Source organism: Rutilus rutilus, assembly GCF_951802725.1.
Source record: "Rutilus rutilus genome assembly, chromosome: 18".
NCBI classification, from domain to species: domain Eukaryota; kingdom Metazoa; phylum Chordata; class Actinopteri; order Cypriniformes; family Leuciscidae; genus Rutilus; species Rutilus rutilus.
In genome coordinates, this window is record NC_140231.1 from 198,998 (window position 1) to 224,650 (window position 25,653).

General features: G+C 38.5%; 1 protein-coding gene across 1 annotated transcript in view; it reads left to right on the forward strand.

The window, feature by feature from the left end:
- LOC311277420 (uncharacterized protein) overlaps nt 1-25,653 on the forward strand; it is a gene marked incomplete at its 5' end in the record, with an annotated part of 199,500 nt that overhangs the window by 9,356 nt on the left and 164,491 nt on the right. Inside the window, one exon of the mRNA XM_084387737.1 lies at nt 22,866-23,039. Coding sequence (XP_084243863.1) covers nt 22,866-23,039 — 174 coding nt within the window. The remainder of the gene's footprint in view (nt 1-22,865; nt 23,040-25,653) is intronic.

The following is a 25,653-nucleotide window of genomic DNA, read 5'->3' on the forward strand; positions in this document are numbered from 1 at the left end:
ACGCTTACTAACTTAAACGCCTCTGATTGGCCATTGCGTTCAAGATATCAACAACTGCCTGTGATTAGCTACATTGCTCACCGCTGCAAAACCATGTTGAAAATAGATTATTTTGATGTCCTTCAGAGCGTAAACACAAATGCATGGGAGTGTTTGCCTGCCTGAAGCTGTGTGTGAACAAGGCATGGCTTCAGAGTGTGGAAAGATGAGTAGAGTAGAAGATGCAGACAAATGTAGCAAATTAGCTATATATATTTTTATTTATTTATTTATTTAGAATTGACTGTAGCAGAATTAATAGTACAATAATTTAATAAGCTCATCCAATGAACAGATAGCATAATCAATTATTAATTCTAGGAAATATATTATCTTCCTGGCCAAGAAAAAATAACCTTTTCCAACTAAAGTAAATAAAGTTCTAGCAGGGTAATAGCATAGGTACCGCTAGATCAAGATGTTTAAGTGACTTCGATTTGTGGCAAACACAGAGACAATAAAGCGTGGATTTAATGGTTTAATAAACAAAACTAGGGTAGGCTACACACACAACTAAACTAAGCAAAGATTGTATACAAGAAAGTGAAGAAAGAGAGAGAGAGAAGAAAAGAGAATGGCAAGATTACAATCAGTTAACCACAACCTGCGAGAAACATCAGAGAATCAGGGTCACCTTAAAGGGGCACAATAACTTACAAAAGCATCTAAAGGCTGCGAACAGGTACTTGCATTGACTTCAGTTGCTGAACAAGTCCAGATGCAGGAGATTCTGGAGATTCTTGATGATTTTGCCAGGAGTGCGCTGAAGCGTTCGTTTGGGTTCTTGTGGTGGTCCACGTTGAATCCAAAGAAGTTAACTTGAAGATGAAGTTGCCGGAAGAAGACAGGAGAAATGTTGTCTCAAAGAGCTTGAGCAAAGATCTGACCTAATCAGACACTCTTAAAGGTCATATCAGTTCACACCCATTTGGTGAGGTGTCCAATCTAAGATGACCGGGAGAAAGTCTTTGTTTCATCTTATCCCCATTTGCATGTTCATGGTGGCATGGAGAATTTGTGCAGTCTTTACACAAAAGTATGGTAAAAAATATCATGATGCAATTTATCAAAACATGTTGTACACCATTGATTATAAAATCAAAAGGGGATTATTTTGATACTAAGAAAGAGGGGATTTGAAGACATTAAAGCAGTGTTACGTCATCTTTGGATATCAACATTGGAAGTTACTCTAACATAACTAAAGAATCATAACTAGGCTAATAAAACATAGGGACATGCATAAAACAGGAGAAATACTATAAACATTTGGGAAAGATTGTGGGTAAGAAGAATGGAGTAAGTGTCCTTGTGTATTGGAGGTTTATCTCTATAGTCTTTGACCAAATGGCTCGTGCCGTCTGGTCTCCTGTGCTGTCTTTGAGGGTTGCAGACACAGTCTCTTGCTCAGATCGTTCAGGAGAGCAGAGGTGATAATGGTCTTGGAAGAGAACTGGCTTGAGGGCCGATGACAACAGGGGAGAGGGGGAAGGTTTTATGAGGCCTAGAGCATTTTGGATTAAGTCCATTTGTTACACAAATTTTCAAATGAAATCAGTGTTACCCTAATTGACCATGAAAGAGCACTGTTGACATGGTGGTCCAGAACAACACCACCAGCCAGAATGGAAGAGGCCTGTGGAGATGTTGAGACAGGAGCTTGTCAAACATGGATTTAACATTCACCGCCATCTTGTTTGGAAGCTAAGCTAACAGGCGCTATGGAGCCAGATGTGAAGTTACGACAATGGCGGAAGGTACTCAATATGATATGGAAGAAGAGGATTTTGAAAGTCTGATGCTCGAATCAGATGTTCGTGGCTACTTTTACGAGCCGCAATATAGTGAAGAGCAGCAGAGCCTGATGGAGGAACAGGAGGCAGAAGACCTGCCTGTTGCGGACGAGGAGTCCGGACTGGCTCGAGTTAGGGCGGACTGGTGGTGCCTGTGCTCTCACTGTGCGACTACGTACACAGAGTTAGAGTCCGTCTGCTGCAAAGCATTTCAACGATGCCAATTTCTCCTGGACGAAATCTCTGAATCAGACGAGGACACGGACCTTTGTGTTGTGAACCATCCTAGTTTCGCACCACATATGTTCTGACTGAACATCCTGGTACCATGCAATAATTCACCATTTCGAAAGAAATATAAACGAGGAGTATGAAAGAGAAGATCCAAGGCAATCTTCTTCAAAATATTTAAACAGCCTTTATTTAACTGGCTATATCATGGTAGAAAATTTAAAAGACATGGGGGAAAAAAGCAACCCACGCGTAGCGGCACAAACAGCCTTCTTCAGGGTGTGCTTTCCAACCAAACAATTTCCTCTTTAATGTGTGCTAATTAGAAACACCTGAGTGACATAATACATGCACATACAGAGAAAGTCCACTAGGTGGCGACATTGCAGATTGGATCCAAAGACAAAAAAATTATGATGAAAGACAAAATTAGGCTATACACAGGAAGCACATATCACAAAAAAGGACTGAAGTCTATTTCTTCATTCAACCCAGGATATACTGTGGCCTGTAGCTCATATATATAGAATGTTTCTCTCTGTAAAAGTCATTTTAATCGGTCACCACCCCGAATACTCTTTTTAATTGTTTTTTAAACCCTCAAGCATTAGGCCTTCTGGATTACTATTGTGCACATTTTGGAAGTGTTTTGCCATAATTAGCTTTTCTAATGGCATTTTTATGCTCTGATACTCTGTCTTTGAGACGTCTCTTGGTCCGGCCTACATAAAAGCATCCACATTTGCATGATAACCTGTATACCACAAAAGTAGTATTGCAATTAATGAATGCTTTTATGTTGTACATCTTATGTGTCTTGAAATTACAGAATTCTTTGCATTCTTTAATATTAGAACAATGATTACAAGACCCACATTTGTAAGTACCTTTTAACTGTCTGTAAAGCCAAGTAATCTGTTTTTTGGCAGGAAGATGACTAGATACTAGCCTATCTCGTAGTGTTGGAGCCCTCTTGAAACTAATTATTGGAGATGCAGAAAACACTTCTCTAAGAACAGGATCACTCTTGATAAGATTCCAATTTGAGTGTATAATTCTTATTCAATTATGGGATTGGCCAAAGCTATATTCTGTCACAAAATAGGACTGATTTTGTAAACAGGATTGTTTTTTCTTCTTCTGGAATAGCTCTGATCTAGGAATAGACTGGGCTTTCCTGTAAGCATTATGTACAATTTCTGTGTGATAGCCCCTTTCTTAGCACACCCTGATAGCACACCCTGAAGAAGGCTGTTTGTGCCGCTACGCGTGGGTTGCTTTTCCCCCCCATGTCTTTAAAATTTTCTACCATGATATAGCCAGTTAAATAAAGGCTTTTAAAATATTTTGAAGAAGAGTGCCTTGGATCTTCTCTTTCCAACATGACATCATGACTTTGCGTAAACATACACGCCACTTTCAAGTCAAAAGTGGCGTGTTATTTATACGCAATTTGAGCTATCCGCGTGTATGTTCACGCCGAAACGAACCGTCATCTTCCGCGTGTATGTCTACGCCGTTAAATGTCCGAGCGAAACGGAGCAAAATGTACGTGAAATTAATCATGTTGGTCCCCTTTGGAAAACGTGTAGATGTCACAGTTTAACAGCCTCAGACGTGAATCTTACACGTACCATTATCCCGGACGTTTGCTAATCCTACCATCTAATCATAACCATTTCTTAAAACTACGTAGGCTACAATTATAAAGAAAAACAACAGACAGACAAATATAATCACAATAATTTATTTAATGAGAAAATGTCAAAATCGGTACCAAAAGTTGTTCACGTGACGATGTGTCCTCTCTGGCAGTGGTTTTGTATGAGGTAACAGAGCAGAATTTAATTTAGTAATTCAAATCCATGAAAATGTTAATCCGTCTTCGGTTCGGTTCGCTCTGAGGGCTGCCGCCTGCGCGGCAGTGCGCGCTTCATTTCAAATGTGAATGTGCATGACGCAATCTGTGACGAAGCAGGCGAGGCGAGAGCCAATGAGCGTTTGATATTACTGCCGTAACCATAGTAACCTGTCTTCTTGAGGGCGCAATTTTTGAATTTGAATTCATAACAAGCGCGGGGTTTGACGTTTACGGTCAAGATGACGATTACTGGATAAAGGGCTGAGTTTGGATCTTTTTCTTGCAAATAATGGATTCTGAAGGTTTGGATTACATCAAGCTAATAAAATTGGTGTATTTTGTGAATCGATGTTGTGTTGTAAGGTTAATTATTGTGATTATACATTTTAATATTGTCCATAAAATGGGTATGTTTAGGTGTGGGAGTACAGTTAAGGGATCTTACATTTATAATCTATACATGGTATTAACCCCAGTGACGGGTAGGTTTAGGGACGGGTTTGGGGTAAGTCATATATATTTATATAGAGAGTAATGTAACGTTAAGTCAACGGCGTTGATAAACACGCTGAAAAGCGATTATGCGTGTTGATAGCACGCCAAAAATGGAAATCGAATTGGCGTGTCATACATACGCCATTTCATGAGATCAGCCTGCTCTTTCATACATTTATTTGAATTCCCGACCCCAAAGAGCACCTTCAAACACTTTTTTTTTTTATTGAACTCCCTGAGCACCCTGGACATTTTTTTGTCTTTCTAACAAACTAGGAGTAATTCACTAATGAGTTCGCCTACTAACTAGACATTTTGTGTGAAATTAATTTCAAGCTCTGGTAGTAGCTAGCCTTGTAGACGGAAGAGTGATTTCTCTTATAGGCGGATACCTCATATGCGCTGTTCTGGATTAGTGGGAGTGGCTTGCGGAGCTGTGCAATGTGGTGCATTGTGGGAGTTGTCTTTCATACAAATGCGCCCTAAAGTCACTTTCTGTCTTTCTTCGGTCAAGAAGGCACCAAATTCTAAATGTATTTTTCATTTCAACTACATATATGACCCACTTTCAATAAAGATCAATGTTCCCACGGGTGAAATGCTCCTTTAATTAAACGTCAAGCAATTTCCTCCCATAGAAAACCGTTATTATAAAGAAAATGCTTTACATGACTTTCTGTAGGAGGAACGCATTGCGTTCATATTTTGGGTTCATCAGCTTATCTGCACATAGTATGTTTTCTTAAGGCGAGACACGGCAGGCAAAAACATCGTTTTTTTTTTCACAGGTCAATTTTGAGATTTTGGGTTATTTGTCTTCAATAACATGTATTCTTTCAGACTTGTGCTGAAAAAAAGTCCAAAATACACATTTAGGTCTTTATTTTACTACACTTTGTCTGTTTGAGTGTGCAGATTTCGCCTAAATTCATCAAAAGTTGGCGTTCTAAATCATCCCGCTGCTCCGCGATCACTGTGTCTGGTGCACCGTCATCACACACCGTTAGAATGCTCTCTCTCTTCTTTTCAATGCTGTCGGATCCAAATATGGTAATTTCCTGTCTATCAGCAACAAATCATGAAAGTAAAACAGGGGCATGTTCAAGTTCAAAACGGTGCGCAACGTTTTGCTACGGTTTCCGGGTTGAACGTCATGTTTCCTGGAAACGGCGTGCACCGGTGTGCAACGGGGTTTGAGATATGTTTTCTCTTGTTTGGTGGGTGTGTCAGAACTGCAGTCCAATCAGCAGCAACATGTATATAAAGCACGTGGTATTAAAGTGAACTCGCACAATGGGTTTAAGGAAAGTAATTTACAAATGTGTTCGATGCAGCTCGGTATACGCAACAACTGAGGATATTAGAAGACATGTTTGTCGTATGTTTTAAAATATATGATATCAACATATATTTTTAGCTTCATTGCAAGTGTATGACATTTGGTATAGAAATAAACAATGGTAATTAAGTGCTTTTCCTAAAAATGAGAAAGAAAATACAGGGTATTAAAACAGTATGAACTACAAATAAAGTCAGTATGTGAGGCTAAATAGATGTGTTTTAGTCTGAATTAGGTAAGATGTGTGCTTCCATTTCAGTTTCAACAATCCCTTCACTCGATTGGGATGTTCTCTTTTGTTCTGGGCGGCAAGTGCAGTAACTGTGACATCGGGCATATGTTGTAGTATTAAACACATATTTATACCGACTTCATCAGGCTCCGAAAATTCTTCACAAAGAATGGCCTTCTCAGCTGCCATAGTTGCAACTCTTGCGTCATCAGAACAGTGTGTTCAACGCATCACCGTTTCTGTTTAAAAAACGTTGTGCAACGTTTTGTCGGGGCTGAACGCAGCCCAGGTGATTTAACTCGAAATGCGCAATCTCATTGGCTGATGCCAATTTCTGACAACGTGATTCGTTCAGAATCGTCACGTGACGCGCTCTGACATTTCCGCGGTTGTTCAAAATATCGAAAGATATGCGTGTAAAATTCTCTCAGAGAAGCCGAAAACAGTTGTCATTAGCTAGAAGACACAAGGGATTACCAATGAAGACAAAATTTGATGAAATGGGTCTTCACTATTTTTTTCACGAGAGCAGCACTGATAGGACAAAGTCAGTAGAAGAGCCATACGTCGTTCTTTCAGTTTCGGTTCTCAATCGACCAAGTGTTTACATGTTCTCTCGATAAACCACCTCTTTCAAGTCAAGTCAAGTCATCTTCATTTATATAGCGCTTTTAACAATGTAGATTGTCTCAAAGCAGCTTCACAGAGATAAATGTATAATATAACGTAAGATTGTTTTGGCTTTATAGCGGTTCTTTAATAAAGTTATTTTCCAGCTAAAGTTAGTTTTGATTGATTCGCTTCCGTCGCAACGATCATTTGTTTTTAAATTAGGGCCGCCAAGACGACACCATTCTCTCTACACAGACTTTAAACGCGAACCTGTGAGAAACGCTGATGGCGTTCAGATGCACATTAAGAACGAGTTCTATAGTTATGTGCGTTTGAATATATGTGTGCAGGTTTGGAATTCCCTACAAACCTAAACAAATTACTGGTGTTTCCTTATAGTTTTGATTCAGAATTTTATTTTATTTTATCAATTCGGGGTAGATACGCAAATTGAGTTTTCCCGACGACGCGTTATCTGTAGAGTGGGAAAGGGATCCTCCATAGGGAGAGACTAGTTGGCCCTTCAGCACTGCATTGACATCGGGTCCAGGCGAAGGTCCTTCATCAGATCTGGAAACGGCCTGGATCCGGCAGGCTGCGGGAAAACCTTGGGATAAACAAAGACACTAAAATTAGCGTAGATGCCATTCTTCTCATGATGTAACAAGTACATCAGGATTTATGGGAAGTGTTCCCGGTTCCAGCTGACCTAATCTATGCAGCCTAATATTGAATTATAGAAGTCTATAATGTATTATGTGAACGCTATGTCAAAGAGATGTGTCTTTAATCTAGATTTGAACTGACAGAGTGTGTCTGCTTCCCGGACAATGGTAGGAAGGCTGTTCCAAAGTTTTGGTGCTAAATAGGAAAAGGATCTACCGCCAGCAGTTGATTTAGATATTCTAGGTATTATCAACTGGCCGGAATTTTGAGATCGCAATAGACGTGAAGGAGTATAATGCGTTAAGAGCTCGCTCAAGTACCGCGGAGCTAAACCATTTAGTGCTTTGTAAGTAATCAGCAATATTTTAAAATTGATGCGATGTTTAATAGGGAGCCAGTGCAGTTTTGACAGAACCGGGCTAATATGGTCATACTTCCTGGTTCTGGTAAGAACTCGAGCTGCTGCGTTTTGGACCAGCTGTAGTTTGTTTATTAAGCGTGCAGGGCAACCACCCAGTAGAGCATTACAATAATCTAGCCTTGAGGTCATGAACGCATGGACTAATTGTTCCGCATTTGTCAATGAGAGCATATGACGTAATTTAGATATATTTTTAAGATGGAAAAATGCGGTTTTACAGATACTAGACACGTGACTTTCAAATGAAAGATTGGTATCAAAGAGCACACCCAGGTTCCTAACCGACGACGAAGACTTAACAGAGCAGCCATCAAGTGTTAGACAGTATTCTAGGTTATTACGTGAGGAAGTTTTTTGTCCAATAATTAGAATCTCTGTTTTTTCAGAATTTAGAAGTAGGAAATTACGAGTCATCCAGTTTTTTATATCAGCTATGCATTCTGTTAATTTAGTGAATTGGTAAGTTTCGTTAGGTTTTGAAGAAATATAGAGCTGAGTATCGTCGGCATAACAGTGGAAGCTAATTCCATGTTTCCTAATAATATCTCCTAATGGCAGCATGTACAGAGTGAACAGCAGCGGTCCTAGTACTGAGCCCTGTGGTACGCCATACTGAACTTGTGATTGATAAGACATCTCTTCATTTACTGCTACAAACTGATAACGGTCAGATAAGTATGATTTAAACCATGCTAGTGCAATTCCACTAATGCCAACATAGTTTTCTAGTCTATTTAAAAGAATGTCGTGGTCAATGGTGTCAAACGCAGCACTAAGATCGAGTAACACTAATAGAGAGACACAACCACGATCGGATGATAAGAGCAAATCATTTGTTACTCTAACGAGAGCAGTCTCAGTACTATGGTATGGTCTAAATCCGGACTGAAAATCCTCGCAGATATCATTTCTTTCTAGAAAGGAACATAGTTGTGAAGATACTGCCTTTTCTAGTATCTTTGACAGAAAGGGTAGATTCGAGATCGGCCTGTAATTGACTAATTCTGAAGGATCAAGTTGCATTTTTTTAACAAGCGGTTTAATCATAGCCAGCTTAAAGTTTTTTGGTACGTATCCTAGAGACAAAGAGGAATTAATGATATTAAGAAGAAGATTTCAATCCGATCGAAATTATTTGTAATAGAGCTGACACTTTGAGTTTGTAATGGGTTATGTTATGAAATATCTGTAGTGACTGGCTGCATGATATCGCCGTATTTTTACAGACATGCGAGGCACAAATTAAAGCTTGGCGGGCCGCATGAGGCTCGCGAGCCGCGCAATGAGTAACCCCGAGTCATAGTGTGTCGATGCGTTACGAACAAGCTGTAACATTTTGAACACATCTAAATGTAAGTCAAAAAGACACATCACATTTCAAAGCACTTAAAACCCACGAGCCAAATCCTGAAAACACTCCCCTCAGTCAGCTGATGGTGAAGCTAACCAACCAGGCTCCCTTCAGCACTGGTTCAAAACAACTCAACAGAACAAAACTAATTATGAAGCATTCAAAATATCAAAATTTAGAACATTGGAGAAAGCAAACAAAGTAGACTAAATTGTTATTTGACAGAATATCTGCACACTGTCAGAGAAGAAGAGACGGATCCTGACTAAATACAGGCTCAGTGACCACCAACTGGGTCAGACAGAGATGCACTTCCTCCTCCACTGGGAAAAAATATCTTCACTAAGTGATTTACACCTTGGACAAATAGCCAAATGAATAAAACTTCCCAAAGTTGAATCTGCCTGAGGGACTGTGATATACCGGTATTTAGTTTTCCCATTCCACCTGTGTGATGGACTGTTGATGTGTTGTTTTGGATGTTATGATCAGTGATGGATGAAGCAATAATGAGTTTTGGATGTTAAACAGTGTGATACATGGATTTTACTTGGACCTAAAGCATATTTTGTCTGTAATTCATGGCTTTCAATAGGAATTAGTGAAATTTTGCCATAAAAATCTTTAAAGGCCGTTTTCTCAAAATGAGTTTTTTCGCACACTCCTAGTGATGATTTTCCACTTCTGTAGCACCTACATACACCAAACTTTACAGTCGTATTCCTAACTATATTGTGAAGGTTTGTCCAGAGGGATTTGTTGATATGTCATTCTTGGCCTGATTTATGACATTGTATGCCTAAAAATAGGGCGAAAATCCTTTTTTTTAAGGCTATTGGCAGTATTTTCTGATTTACAGGGTAACAAAAAGAAATATTCATTATCCCCTCTGATAATGTCTTTTCATTGAATATAGCAACAAAATGCAAAAATAATTTTGAACCTTGGTTTTTTCAATGGTCAGATTTGTCACTTCAAAATATATGCAAATTAATGCATATTTAATTAGATATAGCCTCATTAGCATATTTAAAAATAAAAATACAGAAAACTTGCAATGCATTTTTTTCTCCTATTCATGTGAGTAATCAACTGGTAAAGTTTGATGGTGATATCTGTAAGTTAACAATTTTACCCTATTCACCTGTAGTGTCTCGCCTTAATAAGGTGTGTACTGTGTACATACATTAAGCCATGAAAAGTGCCCTTTAAGCGTTTTAAAAGCTAGCTTTTAAAGATAAGGTCTGGAATGTTCACAGGTATCATCATGGATATAAAATTGAACTGCGGAGCAATAACCATTTTAACTATTTACTTTACCCCACAGAGAGAGTTTCAGCTGTTCCCATTTGTCCACATTATTTTTTAACTTTGACAGCAGTGGTTTATAATTCAACAACATTATATCCTCCACATTCTGCGTTAATTTAAGCCCAAGGTACTTCATACCTTTTGGAATCCATTTAAAACTAAATTTGGTCACTGCATGGGAATGACATGTTCTAGATATTGGCATAGCTTCTGACCTCTCCCAGTTTATTTTGTATCCTGACACACTTGAATATAATTGGATAATACTCATTAATGGAGGTAAAGATTTCAGAGGATCACGAGATAACAACAAAATATCATCTGCATACAGCATTAACTTATGCTTTATCCCCTCCTCTACCCCCCCTTACTCCCATAATGTTTGAGTCTGCCCTGATCATAATGGCTAGAGGCTCTAAAACTATTGTAAATAATAACGGGGTCAATGGGCATCCTTGACGAGTACCTCTTGAAACTGTAGCTCTAGGATTTTTATATAATAAACTAACCAAGGACCTAAAAGTATGACCGAATCCAAAATTCGACAGGGCTGCGGCCAAAAAGCCCCACTCCACCCTGTTGAAAGCCTTTTCGGCGTGTAAGGATATAGCCGCAATCGGGGTGTTTTCTGAAGAATTCAGCCACATCAGATGAATTAGCCTTCTCATACTATCAGCTGATGACCTTCCTTTAATGAAGCCCACTTGGTCCTTATAAATGATACTTGGTAGAACCTTTTCTAACCGTGAAGCTAAAATCTTTGACAAAGCCTTACAGTCCACATTAATAAGACTTACTTGCCTGAAATATCCAGGTGGATGCTGCACATTGGTGGTGGTTGAGGAGATCCCTCCTTCTATGTAAAGCGCTTTGAGTGCCGAGAAAAGCGCTATATAAATGTAATGAATTATTATTATAAAATATGCCGGATCTTTTTTAGGTATAAGTGTTATCAATGCTTCCATGATAATTTTGAGTCACCGGTTGAGCAAATGTGTACTCTGGACCATATTATATGTAATTCAGGTCACAGGCTAGAGGTAGCCTCACAAAGAGTAAGCTCGCTAATTTATGTACTAAAAAACCCATGGGTCCTGATGGAATTTCTGCTTTTTTGCTAAAGACTTGTGCAAACGAACTTACTCCAGCATTTTACCCTATCTTCCAGAAATCTTTTGGACTCACATATTATTTTATCTTTGTGGAAGAAATCTATATATTAACAACGTTAACATAAACATTTCATATACAATATAAGTTAGCACGTTTGTAGGTCTATATTGTACAATTTATCATTGTAGCCTTATTTAAGTTGATTTTCTGTATATATTTATTTTTTGATGGACAGTCAGGTCAGGTCACCTTAATTTATTTAGCGCTTTTAACAATATAGATTGTTTCACAGCAGCTTTACAGTGATAATAGGAAATTACAGTAACAGAGGTTGTTTTGGCTTTACAGCAGCTCTACAATAAAATTATTGTCCAGCTAAAGTTAGTTTTGATTGATTGATTCACTTCCATTGCAAAGATCATTAGTTATTAATAGGGGTGGCTCGATACCACTTTTTCATGTCCGATACCGATACCACAAACTTGAGTATCTGCCGATACCGATACCACAAACTTGAGTATCTGCCGATACTGATACAATACCATATTTTTCTCCCTCTTAATTAAGCTGTTAATAACACATTTGTCAGGAGTATGCACTGTGCTTAAAGGGTTAGTTCACCCAAAAATGAAAATTCTGTCAGTAATTACTCACCCTCATGTTGTTCCAACTCCTTAAGATTTTCGTTCATCTTCGGAACACAAATTAAGATATTTTTGATTAAATCTGAGAGCTGGCTCACTCCTCCATAGGCTTATGGACACTATAACTTGCTGGCCCAGAAAATGTATTAAAGACATCGTTAATATAGTCCAAGTGACTCCAGTGGCTCAATCTTAAGTTTATAAAGCGACGAGAATACTTTTTGTGCGTAAAAACAAACAAAAATAACGACTTTATTCCACTTTTCATTTCCTTCTCTCTGGACCTCGAGTCTTTTCACGTAGTGTTTTTGCGCAGCGCGTCTGTGTTGCACGTCACCACGTAGGCTCACTATTGGGCGATGCTGGTCATGTGTGTGATGTGTGGTGACGTGCAACACAGACGCGCTGCGCAAAAACACTACGTGAAAAGACTCGAGGTCCAGAGAGAAGGAAATGAAAAGTGGAATAAAGTCGTTATTTTTGTTTGTTTTTACGCACAAAAAGTATTCTCGTCGCTTTATAAACTTAAGATTGAGCCACTGGAGTCACTTGGACTATATTAACGATGTCTTTAAAAGTGTGACTAGGCCTAGACTACTTGTTCTGAGCAGGTGTTGTCAGTGAACAGGCTGTAAAACTGTTGGCTAAGTTACAGACACTCATGAAAAACTGATGCTAATTATCTGGGAAACATTCTCTAATAGCAGTCAAGTTGTCACTGTTTGTCAAACAAGTTGTGAATTTGTTGTAACATTAAAACAGGAGATCATGACTTACTCTGTGCTTAAAGCAGTGCTTCTCAAATAGTGGGGCGCGACCCCCAGGGGGGGCTCGGAGCGATGCCAGGGGGGGCGCGCGAGACCCCGAAGAACATGCTTTTTCAGGAAGTGTTTTTTACAAGAGCACAGAGCAGGAGATATGAAGTGTAGATAACAAACAACATGGAAAAATATTTAACAGGGATGAAAAGAAAGGCGGAGAGAGACGGAGATAACGAGACAAACGTAAGTCTCCCGAAAGCTAAGACGAGGAAATATGACGAAGCGTATGTTGCGCTTGGCTTCACCGTGACTACGGTGGGAGACGAAGAAAGACCAGTATGTTTACTGTGTCTAAAAATATTGGCAGCGGACAGCATGAAGCCAAATAAATTAAGGCGTCACTTAAAGACATTACACCCCAATCACGCTGATAAGCCACTTGAGTTTTTTCAGCGAAAACGTGCCGAATATTGCCAACAATCGTCTCGCTTTGTGAATGCTACTTCAGTAAACCAGCGAGCACTGTTAGCATCATATAAGGTGGCGTACCAAATTGCTCAGTGCAAAAAACCCCACTCCATAGCAGAGGAGCTGATACTGCCTGCAGCATTAGACATGGTCTCTGTCATGCTGGATGACGCAAGTGCTGTAAAAATAAAAACTATCCCTCTGTCCAATGACACTGTCGCCAGACGTATAAATGACATTGCTAACGATCTTAAAGAACAGCTGGTAGATAAACTCAAAGACAAACGTTTTGCCTTACAGTTCGATGAAGCAACTGACAGCAACAAAGACTGTTTGTTTATTGCTTATGTGCGTTTTGACGTTACAAACTCCCTGTGTGAGGATCTACTTTTTTGTAAATATGTCAGAGACAGAGCCACAGCTGAAGAGCTATACAAAATGCTGGACTGCTTCCTGACTGAGAATGGGCTAAAGTGGGAGAACTGCATTGGTGTTTGCAGTGATGGTGCACAGACCATGGCAGGGATGAGAAAAGGACTTCGGGCACTCATCAAGAAGGCCTCACCTAATGCTGAGTGGACACACTGTGTTATACACAGAGAAGCACTGGCATCAAGGCACCTTTCCTCTGAATTAAGTGAGGTTATGACTGACGTTGTAGGTGTAGTCAATTTTATAAAGACCAGACCACTAAAAACAAGAGTCTTCTCTGCTATCTGTGAGGAGATGGGAGCTGAACATCAAGCGGTGCTGTTTCACAGTGAAGCAAGGTGGCTGTCACGAGGAAAAGTCTTGTCCCGAGTTTTTGAGCTCAGAGAGCAGATAAGAATGTTTTTGGAGCAGGAGCACAAGTACGACCTCGCAGAAAAATTTAGTGATGAGAACTTCCTGGCAAAACTTGCGTACATGAGTGACATATTTGGAAAGCTAAATGAACTAAATCTACAACTTCAAGGGAAAGATAAACACCTGCCTCAGGTCACAGACAAGATCAGCTCTTTCACTCGAAAGCTTACAATGTGGGGCAGGCGACTTGATGAAGGAAAAACTGATTCATTCGAGAACCTGCATGAATTTGTTGACACTACTGACTATGATGCCACCTCAGTGATTCCATATATTAAGGAGCATATTTCATCACTTATAGGATTCTTTAAAAAGTACTTCCCTGAAAACAGTTCCCAATATGACTGGGTGAGAGATCCTTTCAATGCACCAGCTCCAACTGGTTTCAGCTCTGCAGAGGAGGACCAGTTCATTGATATGTCGTCTGACTCGACATTGAGACTGAGGTTCACATCACAGACACTGAGTGAATTCTGGCTGAGTGTAGAGAGGCAGTATCCTCTCTTAGGGCAGAGGGCCATGGGCATTCTCCTTCCTTTTGCAACGTCGTATCTTTGTGAGATTGGCTTCTCTGCTGTTGCTGCACTGAAGACCAAGTACAGGTCCCAGCTAAACATTGAACAGGAGCTGAGAGTTGCAGTATCATGCTTCAAACCCCGCTTCGAAAAGCTGTGCACTGCAAAACGTGCTCATTGTAGCCATTAATCCTGACTTCCTCATTTTGATAAAAAAAAAAATCTGCACAAATTGTTTTATTCATTTTTGTTTTATAGGTCAAAGTGTTTTAAATATTGTGTTCCTGAGTTAATGTTGCTGATCAATTTGAATTTATTATTATTTATTGATTATATTTAATTTTATTTTCACAAATTGTTTTATTCATTTTTGTTTTATAGGTCAAAGTGTTTTAAATATTGTGTTCCTGAGTTAATGTTGCTGATCAATTTGAATTTATTATTATTTATTGATTATATTTAATTTTATTTTCACAAATTGTTTTATTCATTTTTGTTTTATAGGTCAAAGTGTTTTAAATATTGTGTTCCTGAGTTAATGTTGCTGATCAATTTGAATTTATTATTATTTATTGATTATATTTAATTTTATTTTCACAAATTGTTTTATTCATTTTTGTTTTATAGGTCAAAGTGTTTTAAATATTGTGCTCCTGAGTTAATGTTGCTGATCAATTTGAATTTATTATTATTTATTGATTATATTTAATTTTATTTTCACAAATTGTTTTATTCATTTTTGTTTTATAGGTCAAAGTGTTTTAAATATTGTGTTCCTGAGTTAATGTTGCTGATCAATTTGAATTTATTATTATTTATTGATTATATTTAATTTTATTTTCACAAATTGTTTTATTCATTTTTGTTTTATAGGTCAAAGTGTTTTAAATATTGTGCTCCTGAGAGTTAATGTTGCTGATCAATTAGAATTTTTGTATTATTTATTGATTATATATTTTAATTTCTGGCAAATTGATGCACTTTAAGCCTTTCTTTGTTACAGACTAAAAAACAATGTTAATAAAGTTATTCTTTGTTTTAAGTTGATCTATATTTCTTTCTTTTTTCTTTTTTGTTTTCTTTAATGTTAATAAGGATACAATGTTATGCAGAGGTGTACTTATAACAATTTTATAGACAAATGATACTATTTACAGTCGCGGCGGAGAGTTGGGGGGCGCGAAATGTTTACTTCTTCCTAGGGGGGGCGTAACAGAAAATAATTGAGAAGCACTGGCTTAAAGTGATACTCAGAGCTCGGAGTGATTTCCTCTGTGGGTGAACGAAACTTTCGGGCAGAATCATGTAAACAATTCCAGGATATGATTTTTTTTCATTGGTTGTTGCGTTAAATCTTACCCAGATACAATAGTGCTATTTTCTGATTGGCTATTGTATAGCCCCTTTCATTTTTTTGATTGGCAGGCTCAACTAAGAACTCCAGGGGAGACGCGCTTGATTCCTGCCGGTTCCACAGTGAGAGCGGCGCGGCCAGAGACATGTTGGGCGCTGCGGCATATTAAATATATTATAAATAGTTTTTCCGCGTGAGAAATACAATATGTGGCGGGAGTGCGTGACAAAAGACCGAAATGAGTGACTGTCACGCTCAATGTGTGACACTTGAGAGCCCTGTATATATAAATTAGCTAGCCCAGTGGTTCCCAATTCCAGTCCTCGTGACCCACTGCTCTGCACATTTTGTATGTCTCCCTTATTTAACACACCTGAACCAGATCATCAGCTCATTAGGAGAGACTCCATGAACTGAACTGAGTGTGTCAGATAAGAGAGACATACAAAATGTGCAGAGCAGTGGGTCACGAGGACTGGAATTGGGAACCACTGAGCTAGCCTGACGTCGTCATACTCAGATTCTAGTCAGAATGTGAGTCTGATACTGCTCCATAGAGATTTGATTATGGGGTGTGTCTCAACCGAACCAGGAAAAAAAAAAACTCTGCACTCAATTGGATAGACCTACAACCAATCAGAGCAACGGAGTAAATGACGCATGTTCTTCATTCATATTTTCAACCAACAAAATGTCGCGGCTCTCTGTTCCTCTTTTAAAATGAATGCTCTGTGGATATCTTCTATAACAGACGCGATGGCGGAATCTACACATGATGTTTCATAAACAAAGTTCGGGAGGAGCACGTACAAATAATCAATCCAATATCAACTTGTCATCAAACAATACCATATCTAACGTTACCCTATCAGCATGAGGAAGCATATTCACTCTGTCAACTTACCTAACACTCCTTGACAGTTTTCCAGCATCCCTCCACCACCCCGAATCCTCACTCTTGTCTTGTTCTCTCACAACCAGGAATACGGGGGAGTATGGCTACCGAGCCCACAGCCCTCTCCTCGGACAGCACGTCATATACGCATTTATTCTATCGACTTATTTGTGTGAAATCTTATATACGCATTTATTCTATCTGACTTATTTGTAAATGTGAACTCGTGAAATCTCAATTCTCCAGCAGCAGTCGTCTTTGTTGTAAACTAATTCAAATCAAGCGCTCTTTGGTGACGTGGATGATTACGTTACCGTTGCTCATCTGTCCATCATCGTATAAAGCCCGCCCTGACAATTTGATTGGTCCGAACAATTTTTGTTCGGGCATAATATCTCCTCAACGGAGCGAGTCCAGACCGAACTTCCCGACCAAAAAATGTTGTGGGCGGGGTTCGGGCTGGCACCCAGGCTATAAATTAGCTAAATTAATAAAAAAAAATGTACAACAAAAATGAACCATCACTGAACTTACTTGAGCTGGACTGTGACACTATTTTCTCCTGGAAACAAACTTTGTTGCATTATTTTCCTGTTATCTCTGTAAAGCTGCTTTGAAACAATCTGTATCATAAAAAGCGCTATATAAATAAAGGTGACATGAGTTGACTTATCTATAATCACCATTGATTACACTGGAAACATTATCCAGGTGCCTATTCAGTTTCTGACATACTTCACACGTTTGAGTCTGCTGACAACAGGACAAATGGAAGAGTAAAGGCGGGCGTACACGGTGCGAGTTCGGACCAGGATCGGACACTCGGGAGGTCGTGAGATATTGCACACGTTGCGAGTCAGTTTAACTCATAATCGCGTCAAAGCAGCTGGTACACGGCACGACTGTCCTGCACGAATTTTATCCCGAGCCGTCAGCAATCACGTGGGCTTTCGCGCTAAACACAGAGACCGTCAATGTTGCATGCGGGCAGAGCTTCAGATAGAAAAAATGACAGAAATGTGTGTGCAAATGATTTTTTGTAAAGCAGAGAACAGTAGCCTTTCAACATACAAACTTATGAGAGAGAGAGAGAGAGAGAGAGAGAGAGAGAGAGAAAGAGAGGTGTGTGTGTGTGTGTGTGTGTGTGTGTGTGTGTGTGTGAGAGAGAGAGAGACAGAGACAGTGTATGCGCACGCTGTATGGTTGCTGCCACTGAGGTATAGCCCCACGTGGTTGTGTATGATTTGGTAATAGGGGACAGCTGGTGAAAATCGGGCCGACTCCCCGAATTTTTTAAACATGTTTAAAAATGATCGGGAGGTCGGGCAGGTGCTCATAACGTGCTCGGCTCGTAATTCCTCTCACACGCTGCGAGCCGCGACCATGCGAGCATCACCGATCCCACTCGATTTCTCCCGAGTGAAAAAAATCATCTGCGAGCTCGTAAAAACAGCAAAAATCGCACCGTGTACGCCCGCCTTAAAGGAGTGTTCACTTTGTTTGCGTCTTTGTACAGATTTCACAAGGATCCCAGCGTTTTTAATGGCTTCTCGGATTGCCTTGGAGGATTATGTTTGTTCAGTGTGTTTGACTGTAGAAAAAAACAATGGGACAAAGAGCATTTTCTTTTACTGTCCCAAGGTTATGGAATGAAGGGCCTATTACAATTAGTAAGCCCCTACTCATCCTTCCCTTCCCTTCATTTTATTATTTTTTTTTAATTGAGTGTTCTTGACTTTTGTTGCACTTCAACCACAAACCACAAAAATTTGATGGATTTGAGTAGTTTTGTGGTTGAAATTGAAAAAAGTAACAAATCCTTCCCTCACGGGTCAAATTGACCCCCTCAGGAATGAGTGGAATGTGAGGAATGCTTCAGTACACATAGAAAAACCTAAAAATGCTCACAATTCAAACTAAAAATGCTAAAACTTTACCAAAAAAAAAATTTCATAATGTTTACATGTGTTTTTGAATGCATACTGAATAAAAACTGACTTTAGGACCCAGGGGAAACAGCTCATTTGCTCATAAAATTTTATAAATATAATAAATATATAAATAATAAATATAAATATCATGTTATATTATTATTTTTCCACAAGAGGCCGGCAAAGACATTAAATGTAAGATATTTTGAGCTGAATTAATAGGGTTATGCATGAAATTGATAGTTATTTTAAATTTAAGTTGAAAGAATTGTGAGTAATGTTCTTAAATAACTGTTTATTTATTATTTATCAAATCTAGTAATTTACAGGTAAATAAAAAAAAAATAGCAAAAAATCTCCAAAAAAATTGCCTAAAAAAATAGAAAAAATATTATCAAAATGAAATAAAATAAGCTATCTGGCAAAAAATTAAATAAAAAATAAATAATAATAAGTATAATTTTAGGGCTTCAGGTCATTTTGACCCGTGAGGGAAGGATGAGGGTTAAGAAATGATTAAAAACCCATCTTTTTAGAATTGCTTATATGGATTAATGCACTTGGTTTATTTTATGTAGTGCTTTAAATTATACTTCTTATAAGATTTTCTGTATTTGTTGTATTGTATGTACTTTGGGTGCTAGACAAATAACATTTATTATTGTTATTATTATTATTATTTTTATTACTGTTCTGTGTCCTTGCTTGTGTAACCGGGTAGCGCTATGTAGTGTGCCGTAGCTACTCCTTTTCTGTGTGTATCATCTGTATGTCAGGATACACACTATGGACCTGGGGCCTCATTTATAAACGTTGCGTACGCACAAAAGAAGGCGTACGCCGCTCTCTACGCAATAATTGGTATTTATAAAAAGCAAACTTGACAGGAAAATGTGCTGTACTTCACGCAAACTCTGACCCAGGCGTACGCACAAAAATGGGTGAAATGAGAAATGGCGACACCGTCGGCAGATGGAAGAAACACGTGAAAGTGTGTGAAACTGTAGACCGTTGTGTAAAAGAAATGGCAATACTGCCTCTCATAAATACCATGAAGACTTCACAAAGCAAGTCTTACAATTAACAGCCTACACGAACACCCGTTTGATCGATCTGCAGTGTAAAACAAACAAAATCAAACGAAGATTACAACAGAAATGCAAATTAACACATATTTGCAAAAAGAAAAGTGAAATATGTTCTGCAATAATATTGGCATGTTATGCAATTCATCCTCATAACACATCTGTAGCTTGTCAGATGCAATCAAATGGATGGTAATAAAATGCCATGATGCCATCACAATGCGTAATGACGCACAATGGCTGATCTTGCGCTCTTAGAAGATGTGGCAAATGGAAGGATTCGAAGTGAACGCATCTTCAGACAGCAAGAAGACTTTGATGTCCGACCATTTCTTTTTTATTTCGGCCACGGTCCGAGGTTGTGAGGCTGCAGCATTAAAGGCGTCTGCAACCTTTTGCCACTCAAGTGCCTTTCTGGCATTAGTAATGCCCACACTGTGCCCTCCAAACAACATTTTACTCCTCTTTTCCACCTCGCCAACGATCATTTCTACTTCACATTGAGTGAAGTTATGTTTCTTGGTTTTCCTCTCTGTGTTTGCCATGATTTCGCAATCGATGAATATTAACTTGTGGGCGTTTCACGGACTATTTATGGGCAACTATGGGCGTGACATGAAGCTGCAAAAGCTGCGCTACATTTAGAATTGATTGTGATTTATTAAGGGAAAACTGCGTAGGATGTGCGTGCGCACGGTTTTATAAATCCGAATATTTCTGTGCGTACGCACGTCCTATGTTTCATCCGTACGCCACTTCTGACGCAAATCCTACGCAAAGTTTTATAAATGAGGCCCCAGAACTCTAGGTTCGCTACAGAGGCCAAAAATGAGCTAAAACACATTAACACACACAAAAAAAAAACAGACAGAACAGAAAAATTACTTTTACCGAGATGGTTTCCTTTTACTTTGCAGGAAAATTGAACATGAATGTAAAATTAAATGAAATACCAATATACCATAAAATTGTATAAAACCATGGAATTGTCTCTTTGAATTGTTTCTCTTTCCCTTTAAGAAATTTAGGTTTTGAGCTCCTTTGTGGTTACTTGATCTAATTATATCTATTTGTATTACATTTATTTATTTTGGTATTTAAATTGTGTTTTTGTATATCAGTTTGTTTTTAATAGACTTAAATTCAATTTTCAACCGAAAAGGAGAGAGTTGCAATAGTCCAAACGGGAAGTGACGAGACTGTGGACAAGGACAGCTGCAGTGTGGGGGGTAAGGGAAGGGCGGAGGCGATTAATGTTTTGTAGGTGGAAGTAGGCAGACCGGATAATGTTATTGATGTGGGATTGAAAAGATAATCTGCTGTCAAGGATGACACCAGACTCTTAACCTGGGGGAGGGTGAAATGGAGGAGTTATCAATAGTGAGAGAAAATCTGTCGGTTTTGGATAAAGTGGATTTAGTGCCAGTGAGGATAACCTCAGTTTTATTACTGTTTAATTTGAGGAAATTTTGGGTGAACCAGGTTTTTATTTCCGAGATGCAATCAGTAAGGGAGGTGGGCGGGAGAGTGGACGAGGGTTTGGTCGAGAGGCAGAGCTGGGTGTCATCAGCATAACAGTGGAAGTGAATGTTATATTTGCGGAAGATATTGCCAAGGGGAAGGAGATAAATGCTGAAAAGTCCAGGACAGAGCCCTGGGTCGCAATTGGCTATCATCCGCTTCAAAATCAATCAATCATTACACTTTTGATCCACTTTGATTTCACTCGCGATCTGTGAAACTCGTGCTCTTTTTGCAATTATGTGTTCCGTGACATCATACACAGCGCCCATCTTATGACAAACGTCATGCTTTAATTATTATAGTTAATTTAATTATTTTAATGTTCATGGCACTGCAGAACGACTTTGGCAACACATCATGTTATTTATTTCAGTATTTTGAGTGAGAATATAATTATTACAAATTATATTTATTTTTCTGATCAGCTCAATTTTGACCTGGGTTACACTTACATCTTTGCTGACAATCTCTCTGTGCCTTGCATTGAGCTCTCTTCTGTTTTTCATTTTCGTCCTCTTTTTTTTTTGTCTCAATATCTCTGGCACAGTCCTGTTTCCTTTTCTGCAAACACTCTGCTCTGTGTTCAGGTTCTGCATCCCTACACTGTCTGTAAAGTCACTGCTTAACAGCTGCTCTCAGTTTGGCCACACTTGACTAATATGGAATTAGATTTGTGCCAAATGTTTTGAATGTAACATTTCAATAAACTAATAAAATTAACTAAACATTAATGAAAAAACTCTTTGAAACTGGAAAAAGTAAATCACTGTGCCATTCTGGTACAAATGCCTTGTGTGGACAGGGCAAGCAGCAAATTAATCTCAGATTGACAGCTTCTTGACCTGGAAGTGAAGATTTCACTGTTGTTTACAAGTGCAAGTGTGAGAATCTGCAAGCTATTTTATTTTAGTAACAAAGTTAGAAATTTTGTTTTTAAATGTTATTTTTATATTCTTTCTTTCACTACTTTGTAAAAAAAGATTTCAGGAGCAGTATTTGTGCCACTATTGTCTGTGTGAGTTCAAATGCCTTATTTACTTTTCATTTAAAAGCAAGATAAAATGCCCCATGTTTTGGGGAAATATTTGTTTCTTCCTGATAATGCTAATTGAGCACAAAATTATCTTTTATGAAATGATGATCTTTTATGAATAAGATCAATTAAAAATTGCACTTCAGGTGTCAACCCCTGGGGTCTATTGACAATGTAGAAATACTTTGCTCCTGTTCTTAAGTATATTTCTACTTTAGTGGAGCATAAATGTGCCTGTTGACTTCACTTTTGTGACTGAACTACAGAAAATAACAGCTACCCCCCAAATGATTGTGTGTTAGTGACATTTGACTGTCAAACTAGTGTGATGTTGTGTGTTTGTAGGTTGTCTGGCTGTATGGTGACAGAGGAAGGCTGTGGTTATGTGTCTTCAGCCCTGAGTTCAAACCCATCACACCTGAGAGAGCTGGATCTGAGCTACAATCACCCAGGGGATTCAGGAGTGAAGCTGCTCTCTGATACACTCAACCATCCAAACATCAGACTGGACAAACTCAAGTATGTTAAACAGGAAAACTGTATAAGTGAATAAGCTCTACTATGTTGTAGCACACTTCCACAACTTACTGAAATCTTATTAGTAGTTATGAAATATAATAATAATAATAATAATAATAATAAATATAAATAAATTGGAAAAGTGCATAGCTGTAAAGGAGCACAGTAAAATTATCTGTGTTAAATTAACACTTGCTCTGTCTATATGAGTCCAATCTACAGAGAGTAAAAACGTAACACTAAAACAGTTGAAGCTAATAGGATAATTAAATGATTAAGCAATGATTGAGCATTAGTGATGAACTCATTCTGTCTAATGTAGATTCAATGTAGAATTGATGTTTCTCATGGCATTGAAACAACAACTTTTTGCTCATCAAAGGCGAGACTGTCAGTTCAAATCTGATTTATTTAAAAAAAAAAATGTTTTTGCATATACGATTGAAATCCAATCAGACTTGAAATGCTATTTTGGAAATTCGTTTTGAAAATGAAAGAGTGCCACGGGACACTCAAATCAGATCTGAACAGTTGCGATACGCAATATGGGCTGTCAATAATTTTAGATCAGATTCCAATCGGATACACACATATTCAGATTTGGACTGACAGTGTGAACGTAGCAATAGTCATGCTGAATCTAACTGGAAATCTATCCAATTGGTTTTCTTACCTTATGCTGAAACAATGTTGATATCTCTCTGGTAAACAACTTCTCAAAATCAATACGGTTTCAGTGGAGAATGCATATAATTGTTTTGCTTTACACTGCTCTGTTTGAATAGTCAGTAGTACAATGAGGATGATTTTTTCCGTCGATATTGGAACGTGAGTGAAGTACAAAGCCTATGATAAAGAATAGTTTAGCATCCAAATACATCGCAAATGTTGAGACATTTTGATTCTAATGAGAGTTACGTGAGCCCAACACTGCTTACTTTCGTTTTTATTTGATTCAATTTCGTATTGGCTTGTTTATAGTTTTATTCTTGTTCCGTTCTGAATATCATTAAATTTAAAGGATTTGTTGTGGAATATTTTGAGTGTATCATAAAATCAGAATAATTCTCTTATTTTAGTGATTCCCTAGTTATTTTTTATTTATTTTTTTCATTGTTCTAATCAGGTCAGGCAAGTAAAATTCTCTGTGTCTTGTCCCAAAAAAAAAAAAAAGGTGTGTATATATATATATATATATATGTATATATATATATATATGTATGTAGCTGCGAGCAGCGATGACGGGCTCAAGACGGCTAAAGGCACCGGGGTGGCGGTGCTACCTTGGGCCCGTCATCGCTGCTCGCAGCTATATTTAGGGTTAGGGTTAGATCTTCATTTATATAGCCCTTTTAACAATGTAGATTGTTCCAAAGCGGCTTTACAGAGATACAAGGATAGTTTAAAGTAACAGAGATTGTTTTGGCTTTATAGCAGTTCTTGAATAAAGTTATTTTCCAGCTATTTGAATCAATCAAATTCCAGCTTAATTTGATTGATTCACTTCCGTCGCAACGATCATTAGTTATTAACTTGGGGGCCGCTAAGACGACACCGCTTTAACAGGAAACTCTACACAGACTTTAAACGCGAAACCTGTGAGAATGCTGATGTCGTGCAAGGGTGTATTATGAGTTCAGTCTATTGGTATGCGCATATGAATATATGTGCGCAGGTTTGTAATTCCCTACAAACCAAGCCTTAAAAAACTACTTGTCTGGCTACTAACTACTTGTCTGATACAGAATTTTATCACTTGGGGGTAGATACGCGAACCGAATTTTCCCGACAACGCTTTATCTGTAGAGTGGTAAAGGGATCCTCCATAAGGAGAAACTAGTTGGCACTTTAGCACCCCGCTATGACATCGGGTCCAGGCGAAGGTCCTTCATCAGATCTGGATACAGCCTGGATCCAGGCTGCGGGAAATCCTCGGGCAAAAACAAAAATAGCGTAGATGCCATTCTTCTTATGATGTAGTGAGTACATCAGGATTCATGGGAAGTGTTCCCGGTTCCGGCTGACCTGATCTATGCAGCCTAAAATTGAATTATAGAAGTCTATAATGTGTTATGTGTATGCTAGGTCAAAGAGATGTGCTTTTAGTCTAGCTTTGAACTGACAGAGTGTGTCTGCTTCCCGGACAATGTTAGGAAAACTGTTCCAAAGTTTTGGTGCTAAATAGGAGAAGGATCTACCACCAGCAGTTGATTTTGATATTCTAGGTATTATCATCTGGCCGGAATTTTGAAATCGCAATAGACGTGAAGGACTATAATGCGTTAAGAGCTCGCTCAAGTACTGCGGAGCTAAACCATTTAGTGCTTTGCAAGTAATCAGCAATATTTTAAAATGTATATGATGTTTAATAGGGAGCCAATGCAGTGTTGACAGAACCGGGCTAATATGGTCATAATTCCTGGTTCTGGTAAGAACTCGAGCTGCTGCGTTTTGGACCAGCTGTAGTTTGTTTATTAAGCGTGCAGGGCAACCACCCAGTAGAGCATTACAATAATCTAGCCTTGAGGTTATGAACGCATGGACTAATTGTTCCGCATTTGTCAATGAGAGCATATGGTGTAATTTAGATATATTTTTAGGATGGAAAAGTGCG